This window comes from Metopolophium dirhodum, chromosome 4 (genome assembly GCF_019925205.1).
Source record: "Metopolophium dirhodum isolate CAU chromosome 4, ASM1992520v1, whole genome shotgun sequence".
Taxonomy (NCBI): domain Eukaryota; kingdom Metazoa; phylum Arthropoda; class Insecta; order Hemiptera; family Aphididae; genus Metopolophium; species Metopolophium dirhodum.
In genome coordinates, this window is record NC_083563.1 from 3,991,995 (window position 1) to 4,012,424 (window position 20,430).

At 27.1% G+C, this 20,430-nt stretch overlaps 2 protein-coding genes across 3 annotated transcripts; one reads left to right on the forward strand and one right to left on the reverse strand.

The window, feature by feature from the left end:
- Nucleotides 1-1,163: 1,163 nt before the first annotated feature.
- On the reverse strand, nt 1,164-5,396 carry LOC132942655 (tumor suppressor candidate 3). The gene is made up of 8 exons (XM_061011223.1): nt 5,075-5,396; nt 4,128-4,294; nt 3,865-3,985; nt 3,644-3,784; nt 3,282-3,422; nt 3,076-3,226; nt 1,967-2,132; nt 1,164-1,886 (listed from the first exon to the last, which is right to left on the reverse strand). The coding sequence occupies exons 1-8, from the start codon at nt 5,153-5,155 to the stop codon at nt 1,871-1,873; spliced, it is 984 nt and encodes a 327-aa protein (XP_060867206.1). The 5' UTR covers nt 5,156-5,396; the 3' UTR covers nt 1,164-1,870.
- A 166-nt stretch (nt 5,397-5,562) lies between these two features.
- Nucleotides 5,563-13,454, forward strand: LOC132942654 (protein ABHD18). Of its 2 annotated transcripts, XR_009664303.1 has the most exons (12): nt 5,563-5,725; nt 6,441-6,500; nt 6,836-6,920; nt 6,992-7,174; nt 7,317-7,429; nt 9,214-9,352; nt 9,664-9,753; nt 10,174-10,284; nt 11,123-11,396; nt 11,465-11,699; nt 11,954-12,058; nt 13,131-13,454. XR_009664303.1 is itself a non-coding variant. In XM_061011222.1 (11 exons), the coding sequence occupies exons 1-11, from the start codon at nt 5,652-5,654 to the stop codon at nt 13,189-13,191; spliced, it is 1,425 nt and encodes a 474-aa protein (XP_060867205.1). In that variant the 5' UTR covers nt 5,568-5,651; the 3' UTR covers nt 13,192-13,454. The 2 variants fall into 2 exon arrangements, 1 of the variants encoding a protein (XP_060867205.1); XM_061011222.1 differs by lacking the exon at nt 11,954-12,058 and having other exon boundaries at nt 5,568-5,725.
- Nucleotides 13,455-20,430: the final 6,976 nt, after the last annotated feature.

Sequence of the window (20,430 nt, forward strand, 5' to 3'; positions counted from 1 at the left end):
CCTAGGGAAAATATCAATGGTACACCTAAATTTATTTTAGTAAAAGATATTTATAAATGTATTTAATTTATATGATTGATGTTTACGATATTTCATATTGTTTCAATGCATAAATATATTAATTGAGTTTTTACCTACTACTTACAATTGAATTACAATTCATCTTTACATATAATACATATATTATATCTGATAACTGATAAGTTATTATAAGTTATTATGTCTATGGTCGAATAGCATTGTTGTTCACTCCCGAAATTAATTGAAATTCAACAAACCATACTAGGTAACTAGTTTTCTAGTACTATTATTCTAAGGACTAAGTGTTTCATGATTTTATCTAGCATACCAAAAATCAAAATTATAAATGTAAGAGATTCATATAGCTAGGCAACATGCCTGAACAATTTAGCTCAACATTTTTGATATAAAATAAAATGTAATTATTTACATCTATAATATACATACATCTAACACATTAGAATTCATTATTTGTACAGGTGAATCAATAATTATTTTTAAACTAATTAATTAGAAATTTTACCAATAATTTTTAAAAGCTTTGTTTTTTAATTAAAACATTATAACTTTTTTATTATAATGAACTTATGAGATTGATATAAAAAAGATGGCATGGTCGTAACTTTTTAACGGTCAGATCTATCTGTATTCAGTAAGCGCATGACATAATATTTTGTAATGTCATTTTTAAAATTTTGATAGTGATAGTAATAATATGGGTAGGTGTATGAAGTATTCCACAGAGTAGAACCAAATCCGGATTTTTTAAATCATTTAATTTGTTTATAATATCATGTTATGAGGCATAGTGATTTACCATTGCCATACAAATAAATAAATACAATTATGTACCATACTTTCTTTACATAGAAAAACAAATTAAGTAATGTATTTTTAGAACAAAATAAACTTAGTTAATACTTTAGACCCAAACAAATCAGTACAAAAAGTATTAAAATCTATCATAATGGTATATTTATTTACATAATATAATATGCAGATTATTGGCACAACTACTAAGATGTATGAGCATGATGAAAACTATAAACTCAAAATGTTTGAATTTTAATATTAATTGGTTTGCTATATTATTATACTTATATATCAGAAATGTCCAACAATATAGAAAAGCTACAGTCAAATAATATATTTATATGTATATTACTTCATTAATTAAATACAAATTTAATTCAATTTAACCATCCATGGGTTCCACTTGTGTAAATAATATTTTTATGTCCATTGTTTATGTACCACAGCATATATTTTTATACATTAATAATGTCTTACGTATGTACTCAATTGTTTGGCTTATGTTAACATCTATTTTAATATTATTTCCCAACTAGATTTTTGGGCAGCATTATTAATTAGCATTTCAGTTTTAAGAATACTCAGGATCCTAATAAATAATATTATTAAAACCAACTTCTGGGTTCAATAACCTTTTATAGGCTTTAAAAAGATAATAAATAAACCAATACAAATTATTTTTAAACATTACATATTATATTGAATATTATAAGTTATTTTAGAAATATTTACCAATAATCAACAGTTTATTTGATTATTTCATTTTTTTGTTTTATGAAATTTATATTGATATTAAACTTGAAATTTAATGTTACCATTGTATATTCATTGCAAATTATGGACAATAATAAATTTTTAAATAAAATGTACTTAGAAAATAGTAATTACTAAATATGTCTTGAAGAATTGTTGTACCCAAATATAAATTTAAAATGAAAAAGTTTTAACCATTAATAGATACATTTTAAGTCTGTGCAATTTTTAATAAATAATCAAAAAAAAAAAAAAATTAAGTAGATTTTCATTGAATACTCCATTATTTGATCAAAAAGCTGAAAAATAAATGTATATTTAGGTTATCCAATTGTAAATTGTAATAATTAAAATTTTTTATATAATTTGTTGATATTACCTGTAAGGATATCCATGGGCTTTTGATTTAAATATAGATAGAATAACGCTGAATAAAAATACAACCAATGCTAAACCACCAACAGTCATTATTTTACGTGTCTTAGAATCTGTTTTCTTTGTATAAGAATCGATCATTATCACAGCTCCAAACACCAATATTGTATCTATAGAAGTGTTAAGGAAAACTTTTATTTGTTTAAACAAAATTGTGTACTTATTTTAATATTTATTAATTAATTCTTTTAGACACGTATTTTTACAACTAACTGAATGTAAAAATGTTACAATTATAGATTCTGAGATCTGTGGTGTACACACTATTGTCATAGATACATTAACTTTTAAGTTTCTTAGAAATAATGTACATCAATATAGGTTAATTTGTATTGATCTGAGGTTAGGTTAGTTGGTTTTTTGTGGAATTAAATGTGTACATTTTAAACATTATTAATTATAACCTAATTCCTAATAATTAAAAATATTTGAATCAAGTTTATAGGAGTTGAGAAACAAAATTGAAAAAGTGAATAGATTAATTTCTAGAACACATAATAACTAATTCAAAATCAACTTTCAATAGTCACATCGCATCACTAGGTTAGTAAATATAATTTACAATATATTGGTATGTTTTAGTTAAAATATCTGATCGCTACAATTCCACTAAAATTAAATTAATAATTATCCGTATTATCTTATTTTTTAAAAGTTATAAATAGCAATGCCGGGCTGAATTAAATTTATATTTTTGTCATTGTTCATTAGTGACAACCCACATTTAAAATCTTTTTATATTATAATTTATTAATATGCTTAAATAGATTTATTTTGATAGTCATTATTATTTTATTTTAGCATTAAGTTTATTAATTTACATGGTTCAACACAGCTGCCTTAGAAAGATTACAGCCCAATTGGACTATTCCCACTGTTCTAATTCTAAGCATAAGAAAAAAAATATAATTTAAAAGCCCCAAAAGATTTCAAACATTTTGGTTTATATTAATTTAATAGATATGGATATTTTGTTTTTAAATCTTAACACATGGTATGCAAATTCAGCCAAACTAAAACTATACTGTACCATAAAAATGATAAAAAGGATACTCAATATAATTATGATGTAGGTTTCAACAATAAACTGTCCTTGTGAAGAATTGTGAATATATGTGATAATGCCTTGCTGATTACGATGCATTAATGGTGGCCCTCTAATATGATTCCACATTTGTCCAGAAATCATGTTCAGACAAAATAACTACAAAACATAGTTTAATGAAAGTTGATTAATAAAAAACTACAAAAAAACTTACCACAGAAAAAACTCCCCATAAATTTTTATTGAAAAACATTTCCATATTATTTCGTCTGATATATAAAAATGATGAGCATATTGCAAATAAGATGGATAACGCCAATGTACTTGAATAATTTGGTGGTCGGAATATTCGAATCTATAATAAACAATTTAATTCATATAATAATAAATATTATGCAAGATTAATTTAATGAATAAATATGCAAAATGTATTTTAAATAGTAACACATAACAGTATTTAAATAATAGCACATTACAGTAAATATAACTTATTATTTTATTAAAAACTAAAACTTAAAAAACTAGAAGATTTGTATTAACAGTATAAACACTGAACTGCAGAAAATATATACTAACTTGTACGTCAGTTCTTTCTTGTATCCATTTTGCAATCATTTCTGATGCAAAACCAACTCTTTGTATATCCATAGTATCTAAAGGTTTTGGTTTACCTTTTGCTGGAAAATGCATAAACACTGGAGCGGTATTGATTCGCAACTATATAAGTAAGAATATTGATTAACTAATTGTTAAGAAATTAAAAACAATAACATCAATTTATACTAATATATACTAACCATTTGAAAAATGTCAGATCCCTCATCAAAATCAACAATTCCAAAATATAAAGGACTTTCAGTTAGTCTATGGGAATAGCGATATGAATTTGCTACAATTATAAATTCATCACTAGCATGCCTAAAAATATAATAATTTTTTTTAAATATATTCAATACATAAAACTGGATAGTAAAATGCTTCATTTTTAATATTTATCAATGAAAAATTAAATTATTTAAAAAAGAAAAACATTTCAAGCACAAATATAATAAAAAATCACCCGCAAATTGAACATTGTCGATGTGATGCCATTGCAGTAAACATCATGATAACCGAATAGTTTCTTGGTGGTGATTTGACGAATTCTTTAAATTTAGGACCATTAAATTTAACCAAAAATTTCTTTTGGTATAGATCATTTAGCTGCTGTACTTTTTGATCAAGGCTCTAAAATACAAGTTCATACATTGATTAATACAATTTTTGATTGAGTTGATTAGATGTTATTTATCCTTAGTTATATAAATATTAAATATATATGTATCCTACCCTTAACACATACTAATTATGTCCATTAATATAAATTGTATATTGCAAATAAAAAAAATAAAAAACATGAAATATCTTTAAAATATATTTTACTCCAAAGATATAAAATTATAATTAAATGTTTAAGAGGTTAAAATGATATATCAATCAATTTGTGATCTGAAAGTCTCAAAGCTCCTCTAACAGAGTTTTTGTTATATGAACCCTTAACGCAGATGATTTACCTTATTTATCAACAAATCGGACCGAAAACATAGAAAATCTCAAATACGTTATAGTGTACTTTTTGGCATTACTCAATGTGAAATAAGAGTAATTAGTATACCAGTAGTTATATAAGAAGACAATATATTAACATCGCTTATGCAGTCATGCTATTTTAAGTGTTAAGTTTATATTAATTATTATTTATGTAAAGATCATTAGTCAAACAGGGATAAATATACAAATTGTGTTTTACGTTGTCCAAATGCTCACTAATTATGTTCACCCAGTAAATAGAAACTGACTTTTTAAGTGATCAAAATAAATTGTCGAATACTTATTATTTTGATGTATGCTTACATGCTTACAGTAAATAATGTTCTAAAATCATTTATAGATAGTGACTGATTCCAATTAAATTTTTTCAGAAATATTAGTATTAAAAATATGATAGGTATTGTATAAAGACCTTACCTTAGGACGTTCTTCCCTAGCGCTTTCGACTAAGGAATTTAAAACAATAAAAGCACAGAGAAGAATGGTTTTTAAATACATTTTTTAAAGGTTTGAGAATGTACGTGGATTACAACAAAAAACGCATACTGACACTGAAATACTGAATAACTAACGTTGTTCCAACATTCAATATAATATTGTGTACAATTTTACATGAACTTCGAATTATTGAAAAGTTGTCTGTATAGAAATTAATGATGTACTCTAACACGTATAGGCTGTAAACAAATATAATAAATTGAAAATAAAATGTAGTGACGTTGACGTTATGATAAAATTGCAGAAAACAAATTTCTTGCCGGTTTGATAACGTAATTTCATCAAAAAAGTACTGCCAACTTAAACTGTTTGTTAACTTATATGTTTGTTCTTTGCTTATATTAATTGTAATCACCAGTGAATAGTTCACCACAGAACAATAATAATTATTATGAAGAACTGAAGAACTTAATATATTATTATTTATTAATAATTAATAATATATTATCTTCGATCTTCCGTGTCCGATGTACCAGAGAGTAGATACCAGTATCCGATGTCAATGACCAGTATTTCATCTATTTGTTGTCAGCAATTCTCTGGTCCCATCGAGATAAATAAACATTACGAGTATTACAATATAAGTAGTAAATAAATATATAATATGTAGTAATACAATATAAGTAATGTTAATTTAACTCGATGCCTGGTCCTAATAAAATTGTCAAATCATGAAAACTAGAGATCTAGTCATGTATAAATTTGTATATTATATAGACCAAAACTAAATAAATAATTACGTCTAAATAATATGTTAATATAATATTATCTAGGATTTCGTGGTAATCATTTACGTCCGAGATGGACGGTAATAAGGAATAACTAATAATGATAAATGATAATGTTATTGTCGTTATTGGTATTTTGTACGTCTTATTATTGCCTAAAATTGTTTTCAGGTTGTTTTTTTTAAATTGTATTGTTTTAGCAGCGTAGCATGGTGCCACAGTAAACTCGATTTTTATCTTATTTTTTCATGACGCATATTTTTTTAAATATATAAATAACAATTTTTCAAAATATTTTTATTTTTCGCTATCTAGGTAGTTTAAATACAATAATATTTTTGTTTACTCATCCTAAGTTTAACCTTTTTGACCTTATTTTTTACGTAAAAGTCACAAATAATGTATACCTATGTCCTATATAAATGTGAATTTTAGTTCAGAACAAAGAAGTTTTCAAGTGCAATTATTATTAACATACTAACAAAATCATTGTAATACAAATAGTCTGTATTTATCATAATAAAAATGACAATTAATAAATTTGATTATTTATACAGAAAATTGTTGCTTACTAAATACTTTGTGAACGGTTGGGGTGATCCTGAAAAACTTAAAAGGTGAGTAAACTTAGATAATATCCTTATAAAAAAATTAACCATTTGTTGATAATTATACCAAAACATTGGTATTCATTACAAACCTAAGTCTACATGACAATGAAAAATTTATTTTTTAAAATCAAGTCATTATTTTAATTTTTTACTTACAATCACACTCTCCAGACACCTATACCACCACACCAGTAGTTATAGCCTTGCAATTTGAATGACTGTTACTATTACTGACCAATTTTTATTTTAATAATTTATTTACTTAGGTACTGCTAATTACAATGTAATAATAATGTTCACATGAATATTTATATATTTAATTTTGTGCATCACTATTTTAGTTTGTTTCAGTTTAGAAATCATATTATAGATCGAGACTCCTGTTTTAAACTTGTATCAGCTGATTATCCTGTAAAAATTGTTAAAGTAAATAATTAAACACACATTAACTAATTCTAAAATATATATTAGAGAAAAATTATAATTATTTATTTCAGAAAAAGGAAGATTCCGATTCAATAACATTAGAAGGAGTATTTCAATCACCTTTTTCTTATTATCTTCCAGATATAGTGCCAAAAGAGAGTCACCTTGCACATTTCCAAGTTTTGTTACCAAAAAAATGGCCTTCCAAAAATGTAAAACCTATGTGTGTACACATGGCTGGCACAGGAGATCAAGTAATTGCTTTACTTAAAAATATTAAAAAAAATAATTTTCAAAACAGGTTACTTAGGTAATAAATAATTTTAGATATAGTATATTTATAACTATAATGTATTTATTATTTATTTAAATGTTTATTTATGTGATATATTTTAGCATTATTGGAGAAGACGAGCTATGTTAGCAAAACCACTTTTAAAAGAAGCAGCGATAGGATCAATCATATTAGAAAATCCATTCTATGGAAAAAGAAAACCAAATAACCAAGTGTAAGTATACACTATTATATACATAAGTATGTCTATACATGCCAATAATGGTTAGATAACATTCACGAGCCTGATATTGGCAACTATAAGTGATTTTCAGATGAATATTTACAAGCCTTAATAATTCAAATTTTTTTATTGCCTCTTGAGGTATTTTTAAGTTTTTTTTTGAGGTAAACAACTCAACAAATACAGATGTCAAATTTATTTTTATTCTCCATGAGATTCAAGTTCTTAAGACATAATTGTATTTTAATTTTACTATATTAAGAGGATGTCACCTCACCATTTGTTTTCTCTCTCTGACCCACGTGCAACATAGCAAATTTAAGTTCAGATAAACCAACCTTGTGTTGTTACTTTTAATATTAGAGTGAATTCACTTATTTTACAATTATAAGCTAAGGATATTACATAATTTGTCCCTACTTTGGATTTTATACGATATTTAAATTTTTATACAATTTACAAGCATTTTTAAACTATAAAAATTTACACGCTCATAACTTACATAAAAATTAAAATACCATAAAGTAGCCAACGTAGGGACACAGGTAACAATATGCCGGATACTACGCCGGTGCAAGCTGTCCATTGCACCTGGGCCCCGACTCTGAAATATTTTGGGGGCACCGATATTATGGATATCGAGTACTATACTATAAAAGATGTAAAATTAAAAACTATAAAACTTTTGGGTGGTTTTATTATAAATAATGATTACTAAGTAGTTTTTCAGACGTTTTAAGTGCTTGTATAATTTTTTTGACAATGCCAATCACTGTGGCAGGAGCAGAACAATCATTTTCTAAACCAAACTTATAAAGAATTACATAAGAAACACATGTGGACAAGAACGTTTATCTAGTATATCAATTTTAAATATAGAAAAAGAACGAACTAAAACTAAATATTGAGAAGATAATTGACAATTTTGCCGATGCAAAATCAAGGAAAACAATTTCTTAAAATAGAATATCTTAATATTTTACTTTTCACTATTATATTGGAGGGGCTTTATTCCGTAAATAATAATAATATATTATTCATTTTATTATACCTACTTTGTACTTAATTTTTTTTTTGTAACTGTTGAGTTATTTAGTTGCATAGTATATTAGTACTTTTTTTATAACATTTTTAAAAATAGGGGCCCCTATATTTTTTTTGCACCGGGGCCCTAAGAGTTTAAGATCCGGCACTGACAGGTAATGTTCTTAACTTAAAGGTTGATATTAGGTAAATCACTATAATATTAAAAGTAACAAAATGGGTTGATTCTGCTAAGCATAAAATTGCCATGTTGCGCGTGGGTCAGTGAGAGAAAACAAATAGTGCGCTGACATCCTCTTAATGTTCTGTTTTAGAGTATGTATTTTTACTTTAAATGGTAGTATAAATTAAATTTAGAAGAAATACTTAAATATGATGGAATATTAAAAAAAAATTTGCTTAACACTTGTTTGGTCACTTAGAATTTTAATAAAATATCCAAGCAATCTTTTTTGCCTTTTTTCTCGTCTAAACTAATATATTAATATCTAATTTCTGTACCATTAAATATTACATGCACCTCCAACTATATTGATTATTTATTACTATATTATTTATACACAACTTTTAAACTTTGTGCACCTAATAAACATTAACTAGAATATCATATAAACAATTGGTAAATTATTTATGAGCTGTGTAAACATTCCAATTGCGTGATTGTTATTTAGTTGCTATACTTGAAGCATGATACAGTCATACGTCATATTCACATGTGTATTTATTTACAGTAGGTCTATTTTATGCAATGTTTCCGATATTTTTGTAATGGGAGGTTGCTTAATATTGGAATCCCTTGTATTATTTCATTGGTGTGAACGTGAGGGATTTGGACCTATCGGTGTCACTGGTTTATCAATGGGCGGACATGTAAGTGTTCTTAGTAAATACATTTGTATATTTTAAGAATTAATAAATTAACATTTATTATAAAATAATTGCAATAGGTAAAAATTTTATTGTGATACTCAATTTCGTTAACCAAAACCAAACTACTAATCCAGGTATCAACTATAAATATGCAATTATAGTTCTACATTTTGTGTAACAGATTAAAAATTTAACTTAAGTTCTAGAACTAAATTTAACTCAGTAATTATAATTATGATTTGTTGTATTTAATATCCAACATTTTAAATCTTTAGTTGATCCTAATATTCTTTACCATAATTATTTTTTAGATGGCTTCACTAGCTGCTGCAAGTTGGCCAAAGCCAATTGTTCTTGTTCCTTGTTTATCCGGTACAACAGCTTCTGGAGTATTTACGGAGGTTAATATTACTGCTATTAAATTATTAGTATGTACATAATATATTATAGGATGTCTTACTATTCCCCCCTCAATAAAACTTAATTTGTTAATATTTAAAAAAAAAAAAACAATGTTTGTGTCCTTGATTGTTAAAAATCTAAGATAACAAATTTATTGGGCTAATTTATTAAAATATTTTAAGAGTTTTTAATTTACATCAAGTACTCAATTAATTAGGCAAGTGCTAAATTCTAGGTATGGGGATGAACATCCACAAGAATATAATTATACGTAATTAGACATATTTATCTTTGAAATAAATCTAAAATATTACAACTTTTTTTCTATGAAAGTATACAAATCATTTTATAGTATTCTATAAATTATATACATTAGTCATGTGTAATTTTTTAATAACTATATTTTTATTTTAATATAGGGTGCTATAAGCTGTGCTATTGATTGGAATTTACTTGAACAACAATATAAATCAAATTCTGTATATAAAAATGAAGTTGTGAACATTGATAATGAAGTCAACAAGTTGAATGTAATTACTTTTATCTGTTGTTATAAAAAATGATTTTAATATGAACTATTATTTAATTGCTCACATAATATTAAATAAATCAGTAATTAGGTAGTAATTTTTATACTCAAAGTAAGACTGTTTTTTTTTATTTATTATTATTAAATTTGGAATTTTTTTGACCAAGACTTCCTAAAAATAGAATGCAAGTTTATATTTATAATTATTATTTCAAAATTATTTATCATTAACCCTTTTTATGAGCAACTTTTAATGTTCAAACACTTGTAATCTAAGCTTTGCTGTAAATCATTTTTCAAATACCATAGTTAATCATAACAACATTGCATTATATTATTCAAATGTAAACATTTGATCTTAATGCATCATTATAAAAATGTTTATGTACCTGTAAATGGCTATTATAATATGTTATTAACTAAAAATATTCCTACTAGATTTCTGTTCACCTAATATCAAATATAAATTTGAAGCAAGTTCTTTTACAATATTATACTTTTATCTATAAATATTAAACTCTGCATTGAAAAGATTACCCTTAGTTTTTTTTCCCACTTAACTCAGTAAATATAATTTATAAACAGAAAATGTCAGGCCTTACCTATAGCTATAGGCTATAATGTAGAAACGTAACAGTGTTCATATAATGTATATTTGTAATTGAGGCATTCGTGTAGCATGTGAATATATACAGTTAATTATTGATTTTTTTATTAGTTATATAAATTAAAGTAAAATTAATTAAAAAATATATTTGAATTTTTATAATAATTAAAAGTTAGATTACTTGCTAGACAAATGTCCTAATTGATGATTATTATTTGTTTCAATGTTATAGGTAAAATTTAATGCCGGTAAACAATTTATAAAAGATATGAATATTGATTCACATTTTAACATCCAGTCAAATTTTATGCTTGATGATTCAAAAAATGATAAGAGTTCATTAAACATATGTCAACCTCAACAGTCAAATAAATTAAAATTAACCAATGTATTCGATAATTTGGATGATTCGTCAATTGAAGAAGACAATGAATTACAAATTAAAAAGGACTTAAAACAAACTAGACACATGATGAGATTTTTCAATAAACATTCAAAAAGTGAAGGTTGTGTTTATAATACAATATTATTTATGCACATATTAAACAATATTATGTACTGTTTATGTTTTTAGATTTAAATTTAGAAGCATTAAGCTTTATGAAAGGTATTATGGATGAATGTACTCATTTAAAAAATTTCAAATCTCCTGTTGATCTGGACTTAGTAATAGCAGTTTGTGCAAAACGTGATGGTTATGTACCTCAACATACCATGGATAAATTAGAAGATATTTGGCCTGGTGCAGAGGTCAGATATGTCAACACAGGACATGTAGCGGCTTTTATACTTCACCGAAATACATTCAAGTAAATTTCAAAATTTAGTTTTTTTATTTAAGTACCTATTTATTTTCACACTTTATAAAGTTAAAATATAATACGTAATCATGATTATAAAAACTATTATTTTATAATTCCATTGACATTTTTTACTTATAAACAAAATATATACATTAGCAGGGATTCCCACAGAGAATTAGCTCACTAAGTGCAAAGTTACTTACTACTAAAAGCTACTAAAACAAAATAATATTATTGTTAATGTTTGAAAATAATTTTAGATGCTGAGCGGAGCGAGGAATGTAATGGTTTTACAATGATATTTATGAACTTTTTCTCCCTCTAAACTTGCTCAAAAGTATCAAGTATAGCATCTTTTCTGAAAGGTAATGTTCTTGAGCTGGTACTTTAAAGAGGTCATTTTTAGTCGAAACGCTACTCGAAATAAAAGCGATTAAAGGAAAAAACCGTACGATTTCACGGTTTTATAATATTAAATAATTATGGACGACATTTTCTACCAGAAATGTTGCTTCAAATGAAAAATGACAAGAGATATTTTTTGTTGTATTTTGGATTTTGTTTTAGCCATTTTTGAGCTATTTATAGACATTTTAATTTTGGAAGTTTTTTGTTGGAATTCGGTTAAAAACATTTGTAAAAACTTGAAATTTGGGTTGTTTTCTTATATTATCCATACCTAGACTTGGTAAAATGTTCAAAATATTTGAGCAAATTATGAGCTTTTTCTTTTATTTTATATTTTTTTTCATTTTTATGATATTTCCTAATTATAAATTATAATTATAATTATAAATTACCTATTTATATAAATTGTTCTTAAGCTGTTCTTAAAACGCTTTGTTTATTACCATAGAAAGGAATAAAATTAAATAAAAAAGATTCCCTCGTCCGCTCAGAATCGTTTTTTATCGAATGCAATCATTGCATTCAAATTGAATACAGTAAAATTACACTATCCTGTCCGAGATCCGAACATCCACCACCAAAATGCGCTGACCTACTTTTTATTATATATTAATTGTTTAATGATAAGTATGTACAGTAAAACCCATTTAAGATGCTTTCATAGGGACCAGTTAAAAATAGTGTCTTAAGCATGAAATTGTATTATATGGGTTATGTTGAACAATTTCAAAAACATGGGATCCTTAAAAATGACCGTTTTAAGTGGATTCTACTGTATATATTTATAGTTAAATATTAATAACGTGTTAATTACCCTGATTAGCTTTTAAAAAATAGTTGATTAATCATTTTCATGTGGTTGTGAGTAATATTGTAATCTGAAATATTTTTATTCCGCAATTTAATTTAGCCCCCCATCCAAAATGTATTTAATGTAAATTTCTATACTTTTTGTGGTTTTCCTTTTTTGAACCTTTATTTAAGAATGGAAGTTTTATTATAATTTTATGATTTTTCTTTTGTTTATAGAACTGCAATAATTGAAGCATTTCAACGAGCTCAAAAAAAATATTATGATAAATCTTTATAATTGTGTGATAAATCAGAGGTTTGACATTTAATTGGAGTGATTAATTTAATATAAGACACTATTGTGTCACTATTGTGTTATTTAGATTATCTGTGGTTCGCGTTGAACAAATCACCCCATGCCCCCCTTACAACACTATTTTTATGAATATATTGTATAGAGTTTTTTTATTGTAATATTAAATTTGCCTGTACAAACTACAATGTGATCCTTGTCATTTTATACACCGAGGACCAACACAAATAAAGTTATGTTTTTTTTTTATTTGTTGAATAATAATTGAAATTTCTATAAACTTCTCTTAATATAGAAATACCGGTATTTTCCTGTTATACGAGACTACAGCTATTATCGTGACTACCACCCAAGACTACCTCCTTTATCGTGATTACCACTAAATACTTAAGAATTCAAATTTGATGGTACTTAAATAAAAGTAAAAATATTTTTAACTATGAATAAAACCTAGAAGTTCATGCATTTGCATGTTTTTACTGAATGATCCAATAATTGCTAAATCAAGCACAAATTTGAATTACAATCTCTCAAAAACGCAGTCTTAATTTGTATACTCAATGCATATTTCAAGGTTTTTTTTATTTTGTGATTTTTTCCACATTTTGGTTGTTATGTACGTAATAATCTAATTTTTTGTAATAATTAAAAAAAATACCCGTCACATGTAATTATAAAAAACACAAAAATAAATACATGAATTATTATTTTACTATTTTATGTGCTCCCGGACGTGGCCTTTTTTAACATACCAGCATATAAACCAGTTTATATTTTTCTACTACCTATCAAATGTTGAAATTAAATTGAATTGTTGAATTTAAATTATTGTGTCTATTAAATGGCTAAACAACTATTTTGAATGCAGTTTTTATGAATTTCTTTTTATCAAATTACAAAATGTAATGTGTATTATGTTTAAATATGTTTATTGTTAATAAATGTTTATGATTTTGACAACATTTTACTTCAGACTAAAAAATTGTGCCTTTGTATTTTTAATATTTTTAATGGACCGTCCAATGTGTAAACTACTGATAAGGCGACAAATGGCTATCAACGATCAAGTGTTGTATGTTTTTATAGGTAGAGTTGAGGCTCTAGTGCTCTCAGCATAGTTGCTCTACATACCTATAATAATCTAGTAAAATGTGTGATAGTAGTTCTATATAGCGAATTTCTTGCATTATAGTGCACCGGGATGTTTGGACCATATCATATTATTTTTACCGGTGCGATAATTTGAATGCACGTTTATTTTTGGTAGCGTTGGCATAGTCATGCAGCAGAGTGCTGAGTGGGGTGATTGCCCGAAGAAGGAGGTTGAGTTGGTGGATCCATTTAGCTGTGGTGTAAGGTTGGAAAATTGGTGGATTTGCTTGAGGCCGATTCATTTGGAGTGAATACATTTTTGGTGAGGTTCTTAGCAACTTGGGAATAAGATGGACATCCGCGAAAGTTGGCTGTATGGGCACCGTTGCAATTTGCAAACGTCGGGGGCTGGTCACGTGTCTTAGTGCATTCGCTGGTGATGTGTAACTGTGTAAGCCTGCGCATTTGACGCAACGAGAAGAGTTTCCGCAGTTTTTCGACCCGTGGCCTAATTTTTAGCAAGAATGGCATTGAGACGGACCAGATTTCTTAAAAGACTCGACAACGATTTTTAAGTAGAATAATTCAGACAGTTAATAAATATCTTTGGCTCGAGTGCCGGATAAGATGACGAAACAGATAGACATGGGTCTGTCCGCCGGCCCGAAGCGTCTTATCTGCTGGACTTCAAAGTTACCGACTACCAGTTCGTCTTTCATTTCATCAGCGAAGATGTCTGTGCACGCACGGAGGGATACGTTTGATGACCACTTTAAGTTGGCGGTCTTGGCGAGAGAATAGGTATATAATTCTATGTTGTTCGCAAGAAGAATCTTTTGAGCAAAAAAATTGTTTTAATTAGTTAATTTCATGATGCAGATAATATGATTTAAATGCTTATAAAAACAATTGTCTGGATTTTTAAAAACTAAAAATAAATTTGAAACTGAAAATATCCGTAAACAGTTCAAAATAAATCAAAATATTTTGAAAATTTTATCGTAAAAAAAAAAGTACTAACTAGATTTACTTTCCTATCAGAAAAGATACTGTTGAAGAAAATCTAAGCATTTTTACTGTCCTAAAAGATGATAACAGACACAAAAAAAAGTACACATCATTGTAAAATCTAGGGATCAAAATGCCTGAAAAATTTCGGAAAAAAACCATTTTTTTCCAGGGCTTCGGAAAACGTGAAAAAATTGGAGAATGTTAAAATAATACATTTCTAAAATAGTTTTCGGAAAATTAAAAAAAAAACAGAATTTTAGGAAAATTAAAAAATTGTATTTACGCTTAAAAATTAAAATAATATAATTTTTATGTAAAAAAAAACCATTTTAGAAAATACATAAGGAGACCTGTCATTGTCATTTCACATTGGCCAATACAGTTATCAATATAATTGTATTAAAATTTAAAATTAAACTATTAACTATCCATTATAGAATTTAAAGTTAGGTACCGTAAGAGCGGGATACTTTGCTCCAAATATAATTTGTTGTGTTAATAAGAACAATATAAAAAAAACTACAATCTCTTATCTCAAAATAGTAATGTGCTACGATTGATATCAATAAATATTTTTTTGGAGCAATGTTTAACCCCTTGGAGTAAAGTATCTGTATCCCGTTCTTACGGTATGGTATGTATAATATGTATATTATATTATGATTATCAACTATCATTATTTATTAGATTGTTTCCACTATACATTACTTTTCAGTTCTTTAGAAAAAAACCATTTTTTCCGGAAATTTTAAATGAAACAAAGTTTTCCCAATTTTTCCGAAAAAAACGGGAAAAATACCGGGTTTTTTTTCGGAAATTTTGATCCCTGGTAAAATCAATACGCAGCGGAGAGACCGGAGCGCTCGAAATCTAAAACCGATATTAAAATAATGAATTTAAAATTGAGTGCTAAAAAAATAATCATGGTATTTACTAATTACTAATTATTATCTGCCGAGAAACACTGGGTAATACAATATAGTTTGTAGATAATAATATAATATCTAGCAGTACCTTTTATTCTACCTATTATTCTGTTGAAATAAATAAAAATACAAATACACTATTAATACGAAAAAAAGAAATAATATTTTAACCTCATCATTTTTATTTTTTTTAAGGCCAAAAGAAGTTGTACACAAAATGGTCTGAATTATTGATGACATATATAAAAAAAAACTTATTTCTGGTGAGCCAAAGGATAAGTGGTTTGACGCAAAATGGTCTGAATTAATGGTAATATTTAAACAAAAAAATTTATGTTTGGTGATCCGAAAGATCAGACGCAAAATGGTCTAAAAATTTAACAATTTTGAAACTTGATCAGTTTCTGCGGGTCAGGCGATGCAGCGACGTCCGTGTCCGGGTGTTCCCATAGCTTACCTTACCTCTATCGCTCACCCATAGTGCTCTGAGATCTCCGCCGCCGCCGTTACGAGTTGCCTTCGTGCAAGCTGCAGCCGTCGTCAAAGTACCGTCGGGGCGGTATCGTTGCCGACGCTGGTCTAGCTAGCCGTCGTATGTCGTCGTCGTCCGTCCGTCGCTCCTCTCACGGCCTACGCTGCTGGGCCATCGCCGAGCAGCCACAGATGGTCTCGCGTGTCGGCAACCGCGAGCTCGCGACGCCATCGACCACGACCTCGTCTTTCCGCGGGTGGCCGGAAAACGTACAGGGTGACTTACCGCCGTACACCGTAAAGTGCTCTGTCACGTACCAAACCCCCTTGTCGCCGCCGTCTTGTCTGGTGTTCCTCGGCCCGAGGAGGAGGGAGGGGTGGACTGCGACTTCACTCTCCTCGGAAGCATCCGCACAGCATCAGGCGTGTGACCCGCCTCACTCCCTTCCACGTGGTGGCCATCTTTTACATTCACTGGGCGGAACGATGAATGTATCAATTGTTTTACAACGACGTGTGTTTTTTTGAGTACGTGCGTACACGTTTTATAGTAGTTCAGACTTCGAGTTTTTGGCCGATTTCTATAATAGCATTTGCATTTAATTGGTACTTTTAAAAGGTGTCAATATATTCTTTGTTATCATTGCTGGTTTTTTCGAACCTATCGATTATCTGCAGTTAGAACTTGGATAGTTATTAATAATTTCGTGTGGTATTTTTTATTTTTCATGTTTAAATATCTTAATTTATAAATCTAAGAAATGGATCCTAGGTTTGCCGATATTATTTTTCTTCATATCATTATGTCCTTTTGTGCGGTGATCAACAATGTGTATACTAATTAGTCCTTTAAGTATTGTTACACGAACACCCAAAACAATACACTAATAATACCATAATATTTACGCATATAATAATAATATAATATTTATTTAGCAAACAAATAATTGCATTCAACGATTCAATATATTATTATAGTAAAATAAATTGTAGTGATAACAACTCTCCTTTAAGCAATAACTATAGTGTGTGTTGGTGGGTATAATATAAGTCTGAATGAAGTACAACACTATATAGTTTTATGCTAAGCGATATTTACAAAAATAAAAATGTTTATCAATCAAAAATATTGTTAAGACTAATGTTATTATGTATAATAATTAATTTCTTTCTTTCATATTTATATTTTAACATAATTTAACATCAATGAAATATATTAGTTTTTATCTTTAAATATAAAAATACAGTTCTTCGTAAATATACCTTTTTTTCTGATAATATTTTCTATACATATTAGACCCCCCCCCCCCCCCCAATTATTCAGTACTCTTCCAGTGACTACCACACGTTTGGTGAAACTATTTTCATTTTTAGATAGCATAATAGTTTAACATAGAATTATGGTAGATAAAATACTTAGGGTAGATAGCATATTGTTATACAAGTATCCATTATACCTATTGTCTATTTGTAAGTTGTCTATATCATATGCAATATTGCAATAATACCGCATAAAGTATGATTTATATAATTTAACAAAATTAAAAACTGTATAACTTAACTCAAAATAAAAATTAACATATTATGAAACATATTTAATACTTTTTACTTTTTACATGTTGAAAGTAATTGCCATAATTTGTATTTTGGGTCTTCAGTTGTAGTGCGCTGGTATTAACTTTTTTTTACCTTGATCGTTGTTTTAAGGAATTTCTCCATTTTTGGCTGACAAGAAGAAACACTTTTTTTACACAACTACATATAACATCTATGCATTAGACAAAAGGTAGTTGTGTACTAATATTTTGTGCAGGATAATTAGGATAATATCATATTTTATATCGATGTTATTTTTGCTAGTAAAACATTTTACTATTTAATAAATAGTATCCAATATAATTATTTACTTTGTAACGTTAATACGTCTTGCTCATGGTCTGTGTACCTGCGTACCACGATTTTCGTTAAGGGTACACGCATAAATATAGAATTAGCAGGTTGTGGGTGGGTAGGTTGGGTAGACGCCGTGTACCCGCTACAGTGGAGGACTACACCACTATAATTAAAGACCGCTTCTACCGTAAAAGGTACCATGGAAATTTCAAATCTCTATACAGCTATTAGCTAATATTTATCATAATTTAGGCACAACGTTGATCAGTCAGTCTGTCGGGAATCATCCAATTATAATATATAGGTACTATAGGTACGTAGATTTATAATTCATAAATTATAAAAGTTATAAAATTTAGGTAAACTTTTATTTTAATTAAGAATATAATTTTAATATTTTATCAAAGATTCATTGATAAAGAATTTTATTTTATGTTCTATTTTAATATAATAAACTAGTAAAATAAGCCTAATAAGTTTTAAATACCTAATGGCTAATACCCTTTTAAGTGTTCATTCAATGTCATAATGTCTCCGCGAGGCCGTGAACCTTTGTTTCTGTGGACATTAGTCAAAATAATATGACATTGGGCGATGATGTAATTGGATATTTTATATAGTATTTTACGCGACAGTGTTACATTTGTTTTATCAGTTATAAGTTTATTTATAACTAATTATTATAAAATAAAATTGGTACTTTGGTAGGAACGAAGTACAAATTAATTTTATAAAATATAACTACATAATATACCTACTTGTTTGTATTTCACATTTGTATACTACATATACCTATTTGTAGACAAATAATAAAAGTGCATATATAGGTACTATATAATAATTAAGAACATAGAAGGTAATAATTATAAGTCAACATGATTCAATATTATATTTAGAGGTACCTAAACCTAAGTAACTTATATACCTCCTACTTATAACCTATTTGAATATTTTAGAGCGGTTAGTGAATATAAGAGAACCTATATGTAGTTTTATGATGAGTTATTATTTACTTATGAGTCATTGAGTCATAAATTATGACCATATCATGATGGTTACTGTATAAGTGTTAAACACAAAAATCCATTCTATTTACATTTTACATATGTCATGGGTAATATACATGAACATAGTATTATATTAGACATATCCCATGATAATGCAGATAATGCATTAATGCACCAATGCGGTATATTATATCTACATTGTTTAGAAACTTCTGTATAAAGCTGGGAAACTGGAATACCCTCATAATTTGATTATTGTGCCTATTATTTACTATTTTAAATAATTTTATATAATATGTCGTCATTACATCTTTAAGTTTTAAATGTCAATGATTTAAAATCAATGATATTATGGACAACAACAGTTAATTGGTTGATAAACTACAAACATCAATACCTACCTACCTACATTATTTTTCATTAATATAAATAATATAATAAATTAGTATCATTATTAATTCACCAATACTTATCAATTATCATTATTATGTGTCCTAGGTATATCATACAAAAAACTAATCTCACGTTATCATTATAAATATATATATTTATACTTTAAAGTTTAAAGTTTAAATTGTATTGTTTTATTTCGTATTAGGTACTTAAATATTATAGGTTAATATCCTACTCGTAAATATTACCTATAACTTTTTTTATTTTTAATGTGCTAATTAGCAAAGTATCGGCCCACCACCTAGTCTGACTTTTACTACAACTATACTATACGGTTTAATAATTTGATTTAATTATATTTTATACTAATTTTTATACCAATTGGCAATTTCACATTATCATATGAAATAAAATTACGACCAAACACTCAT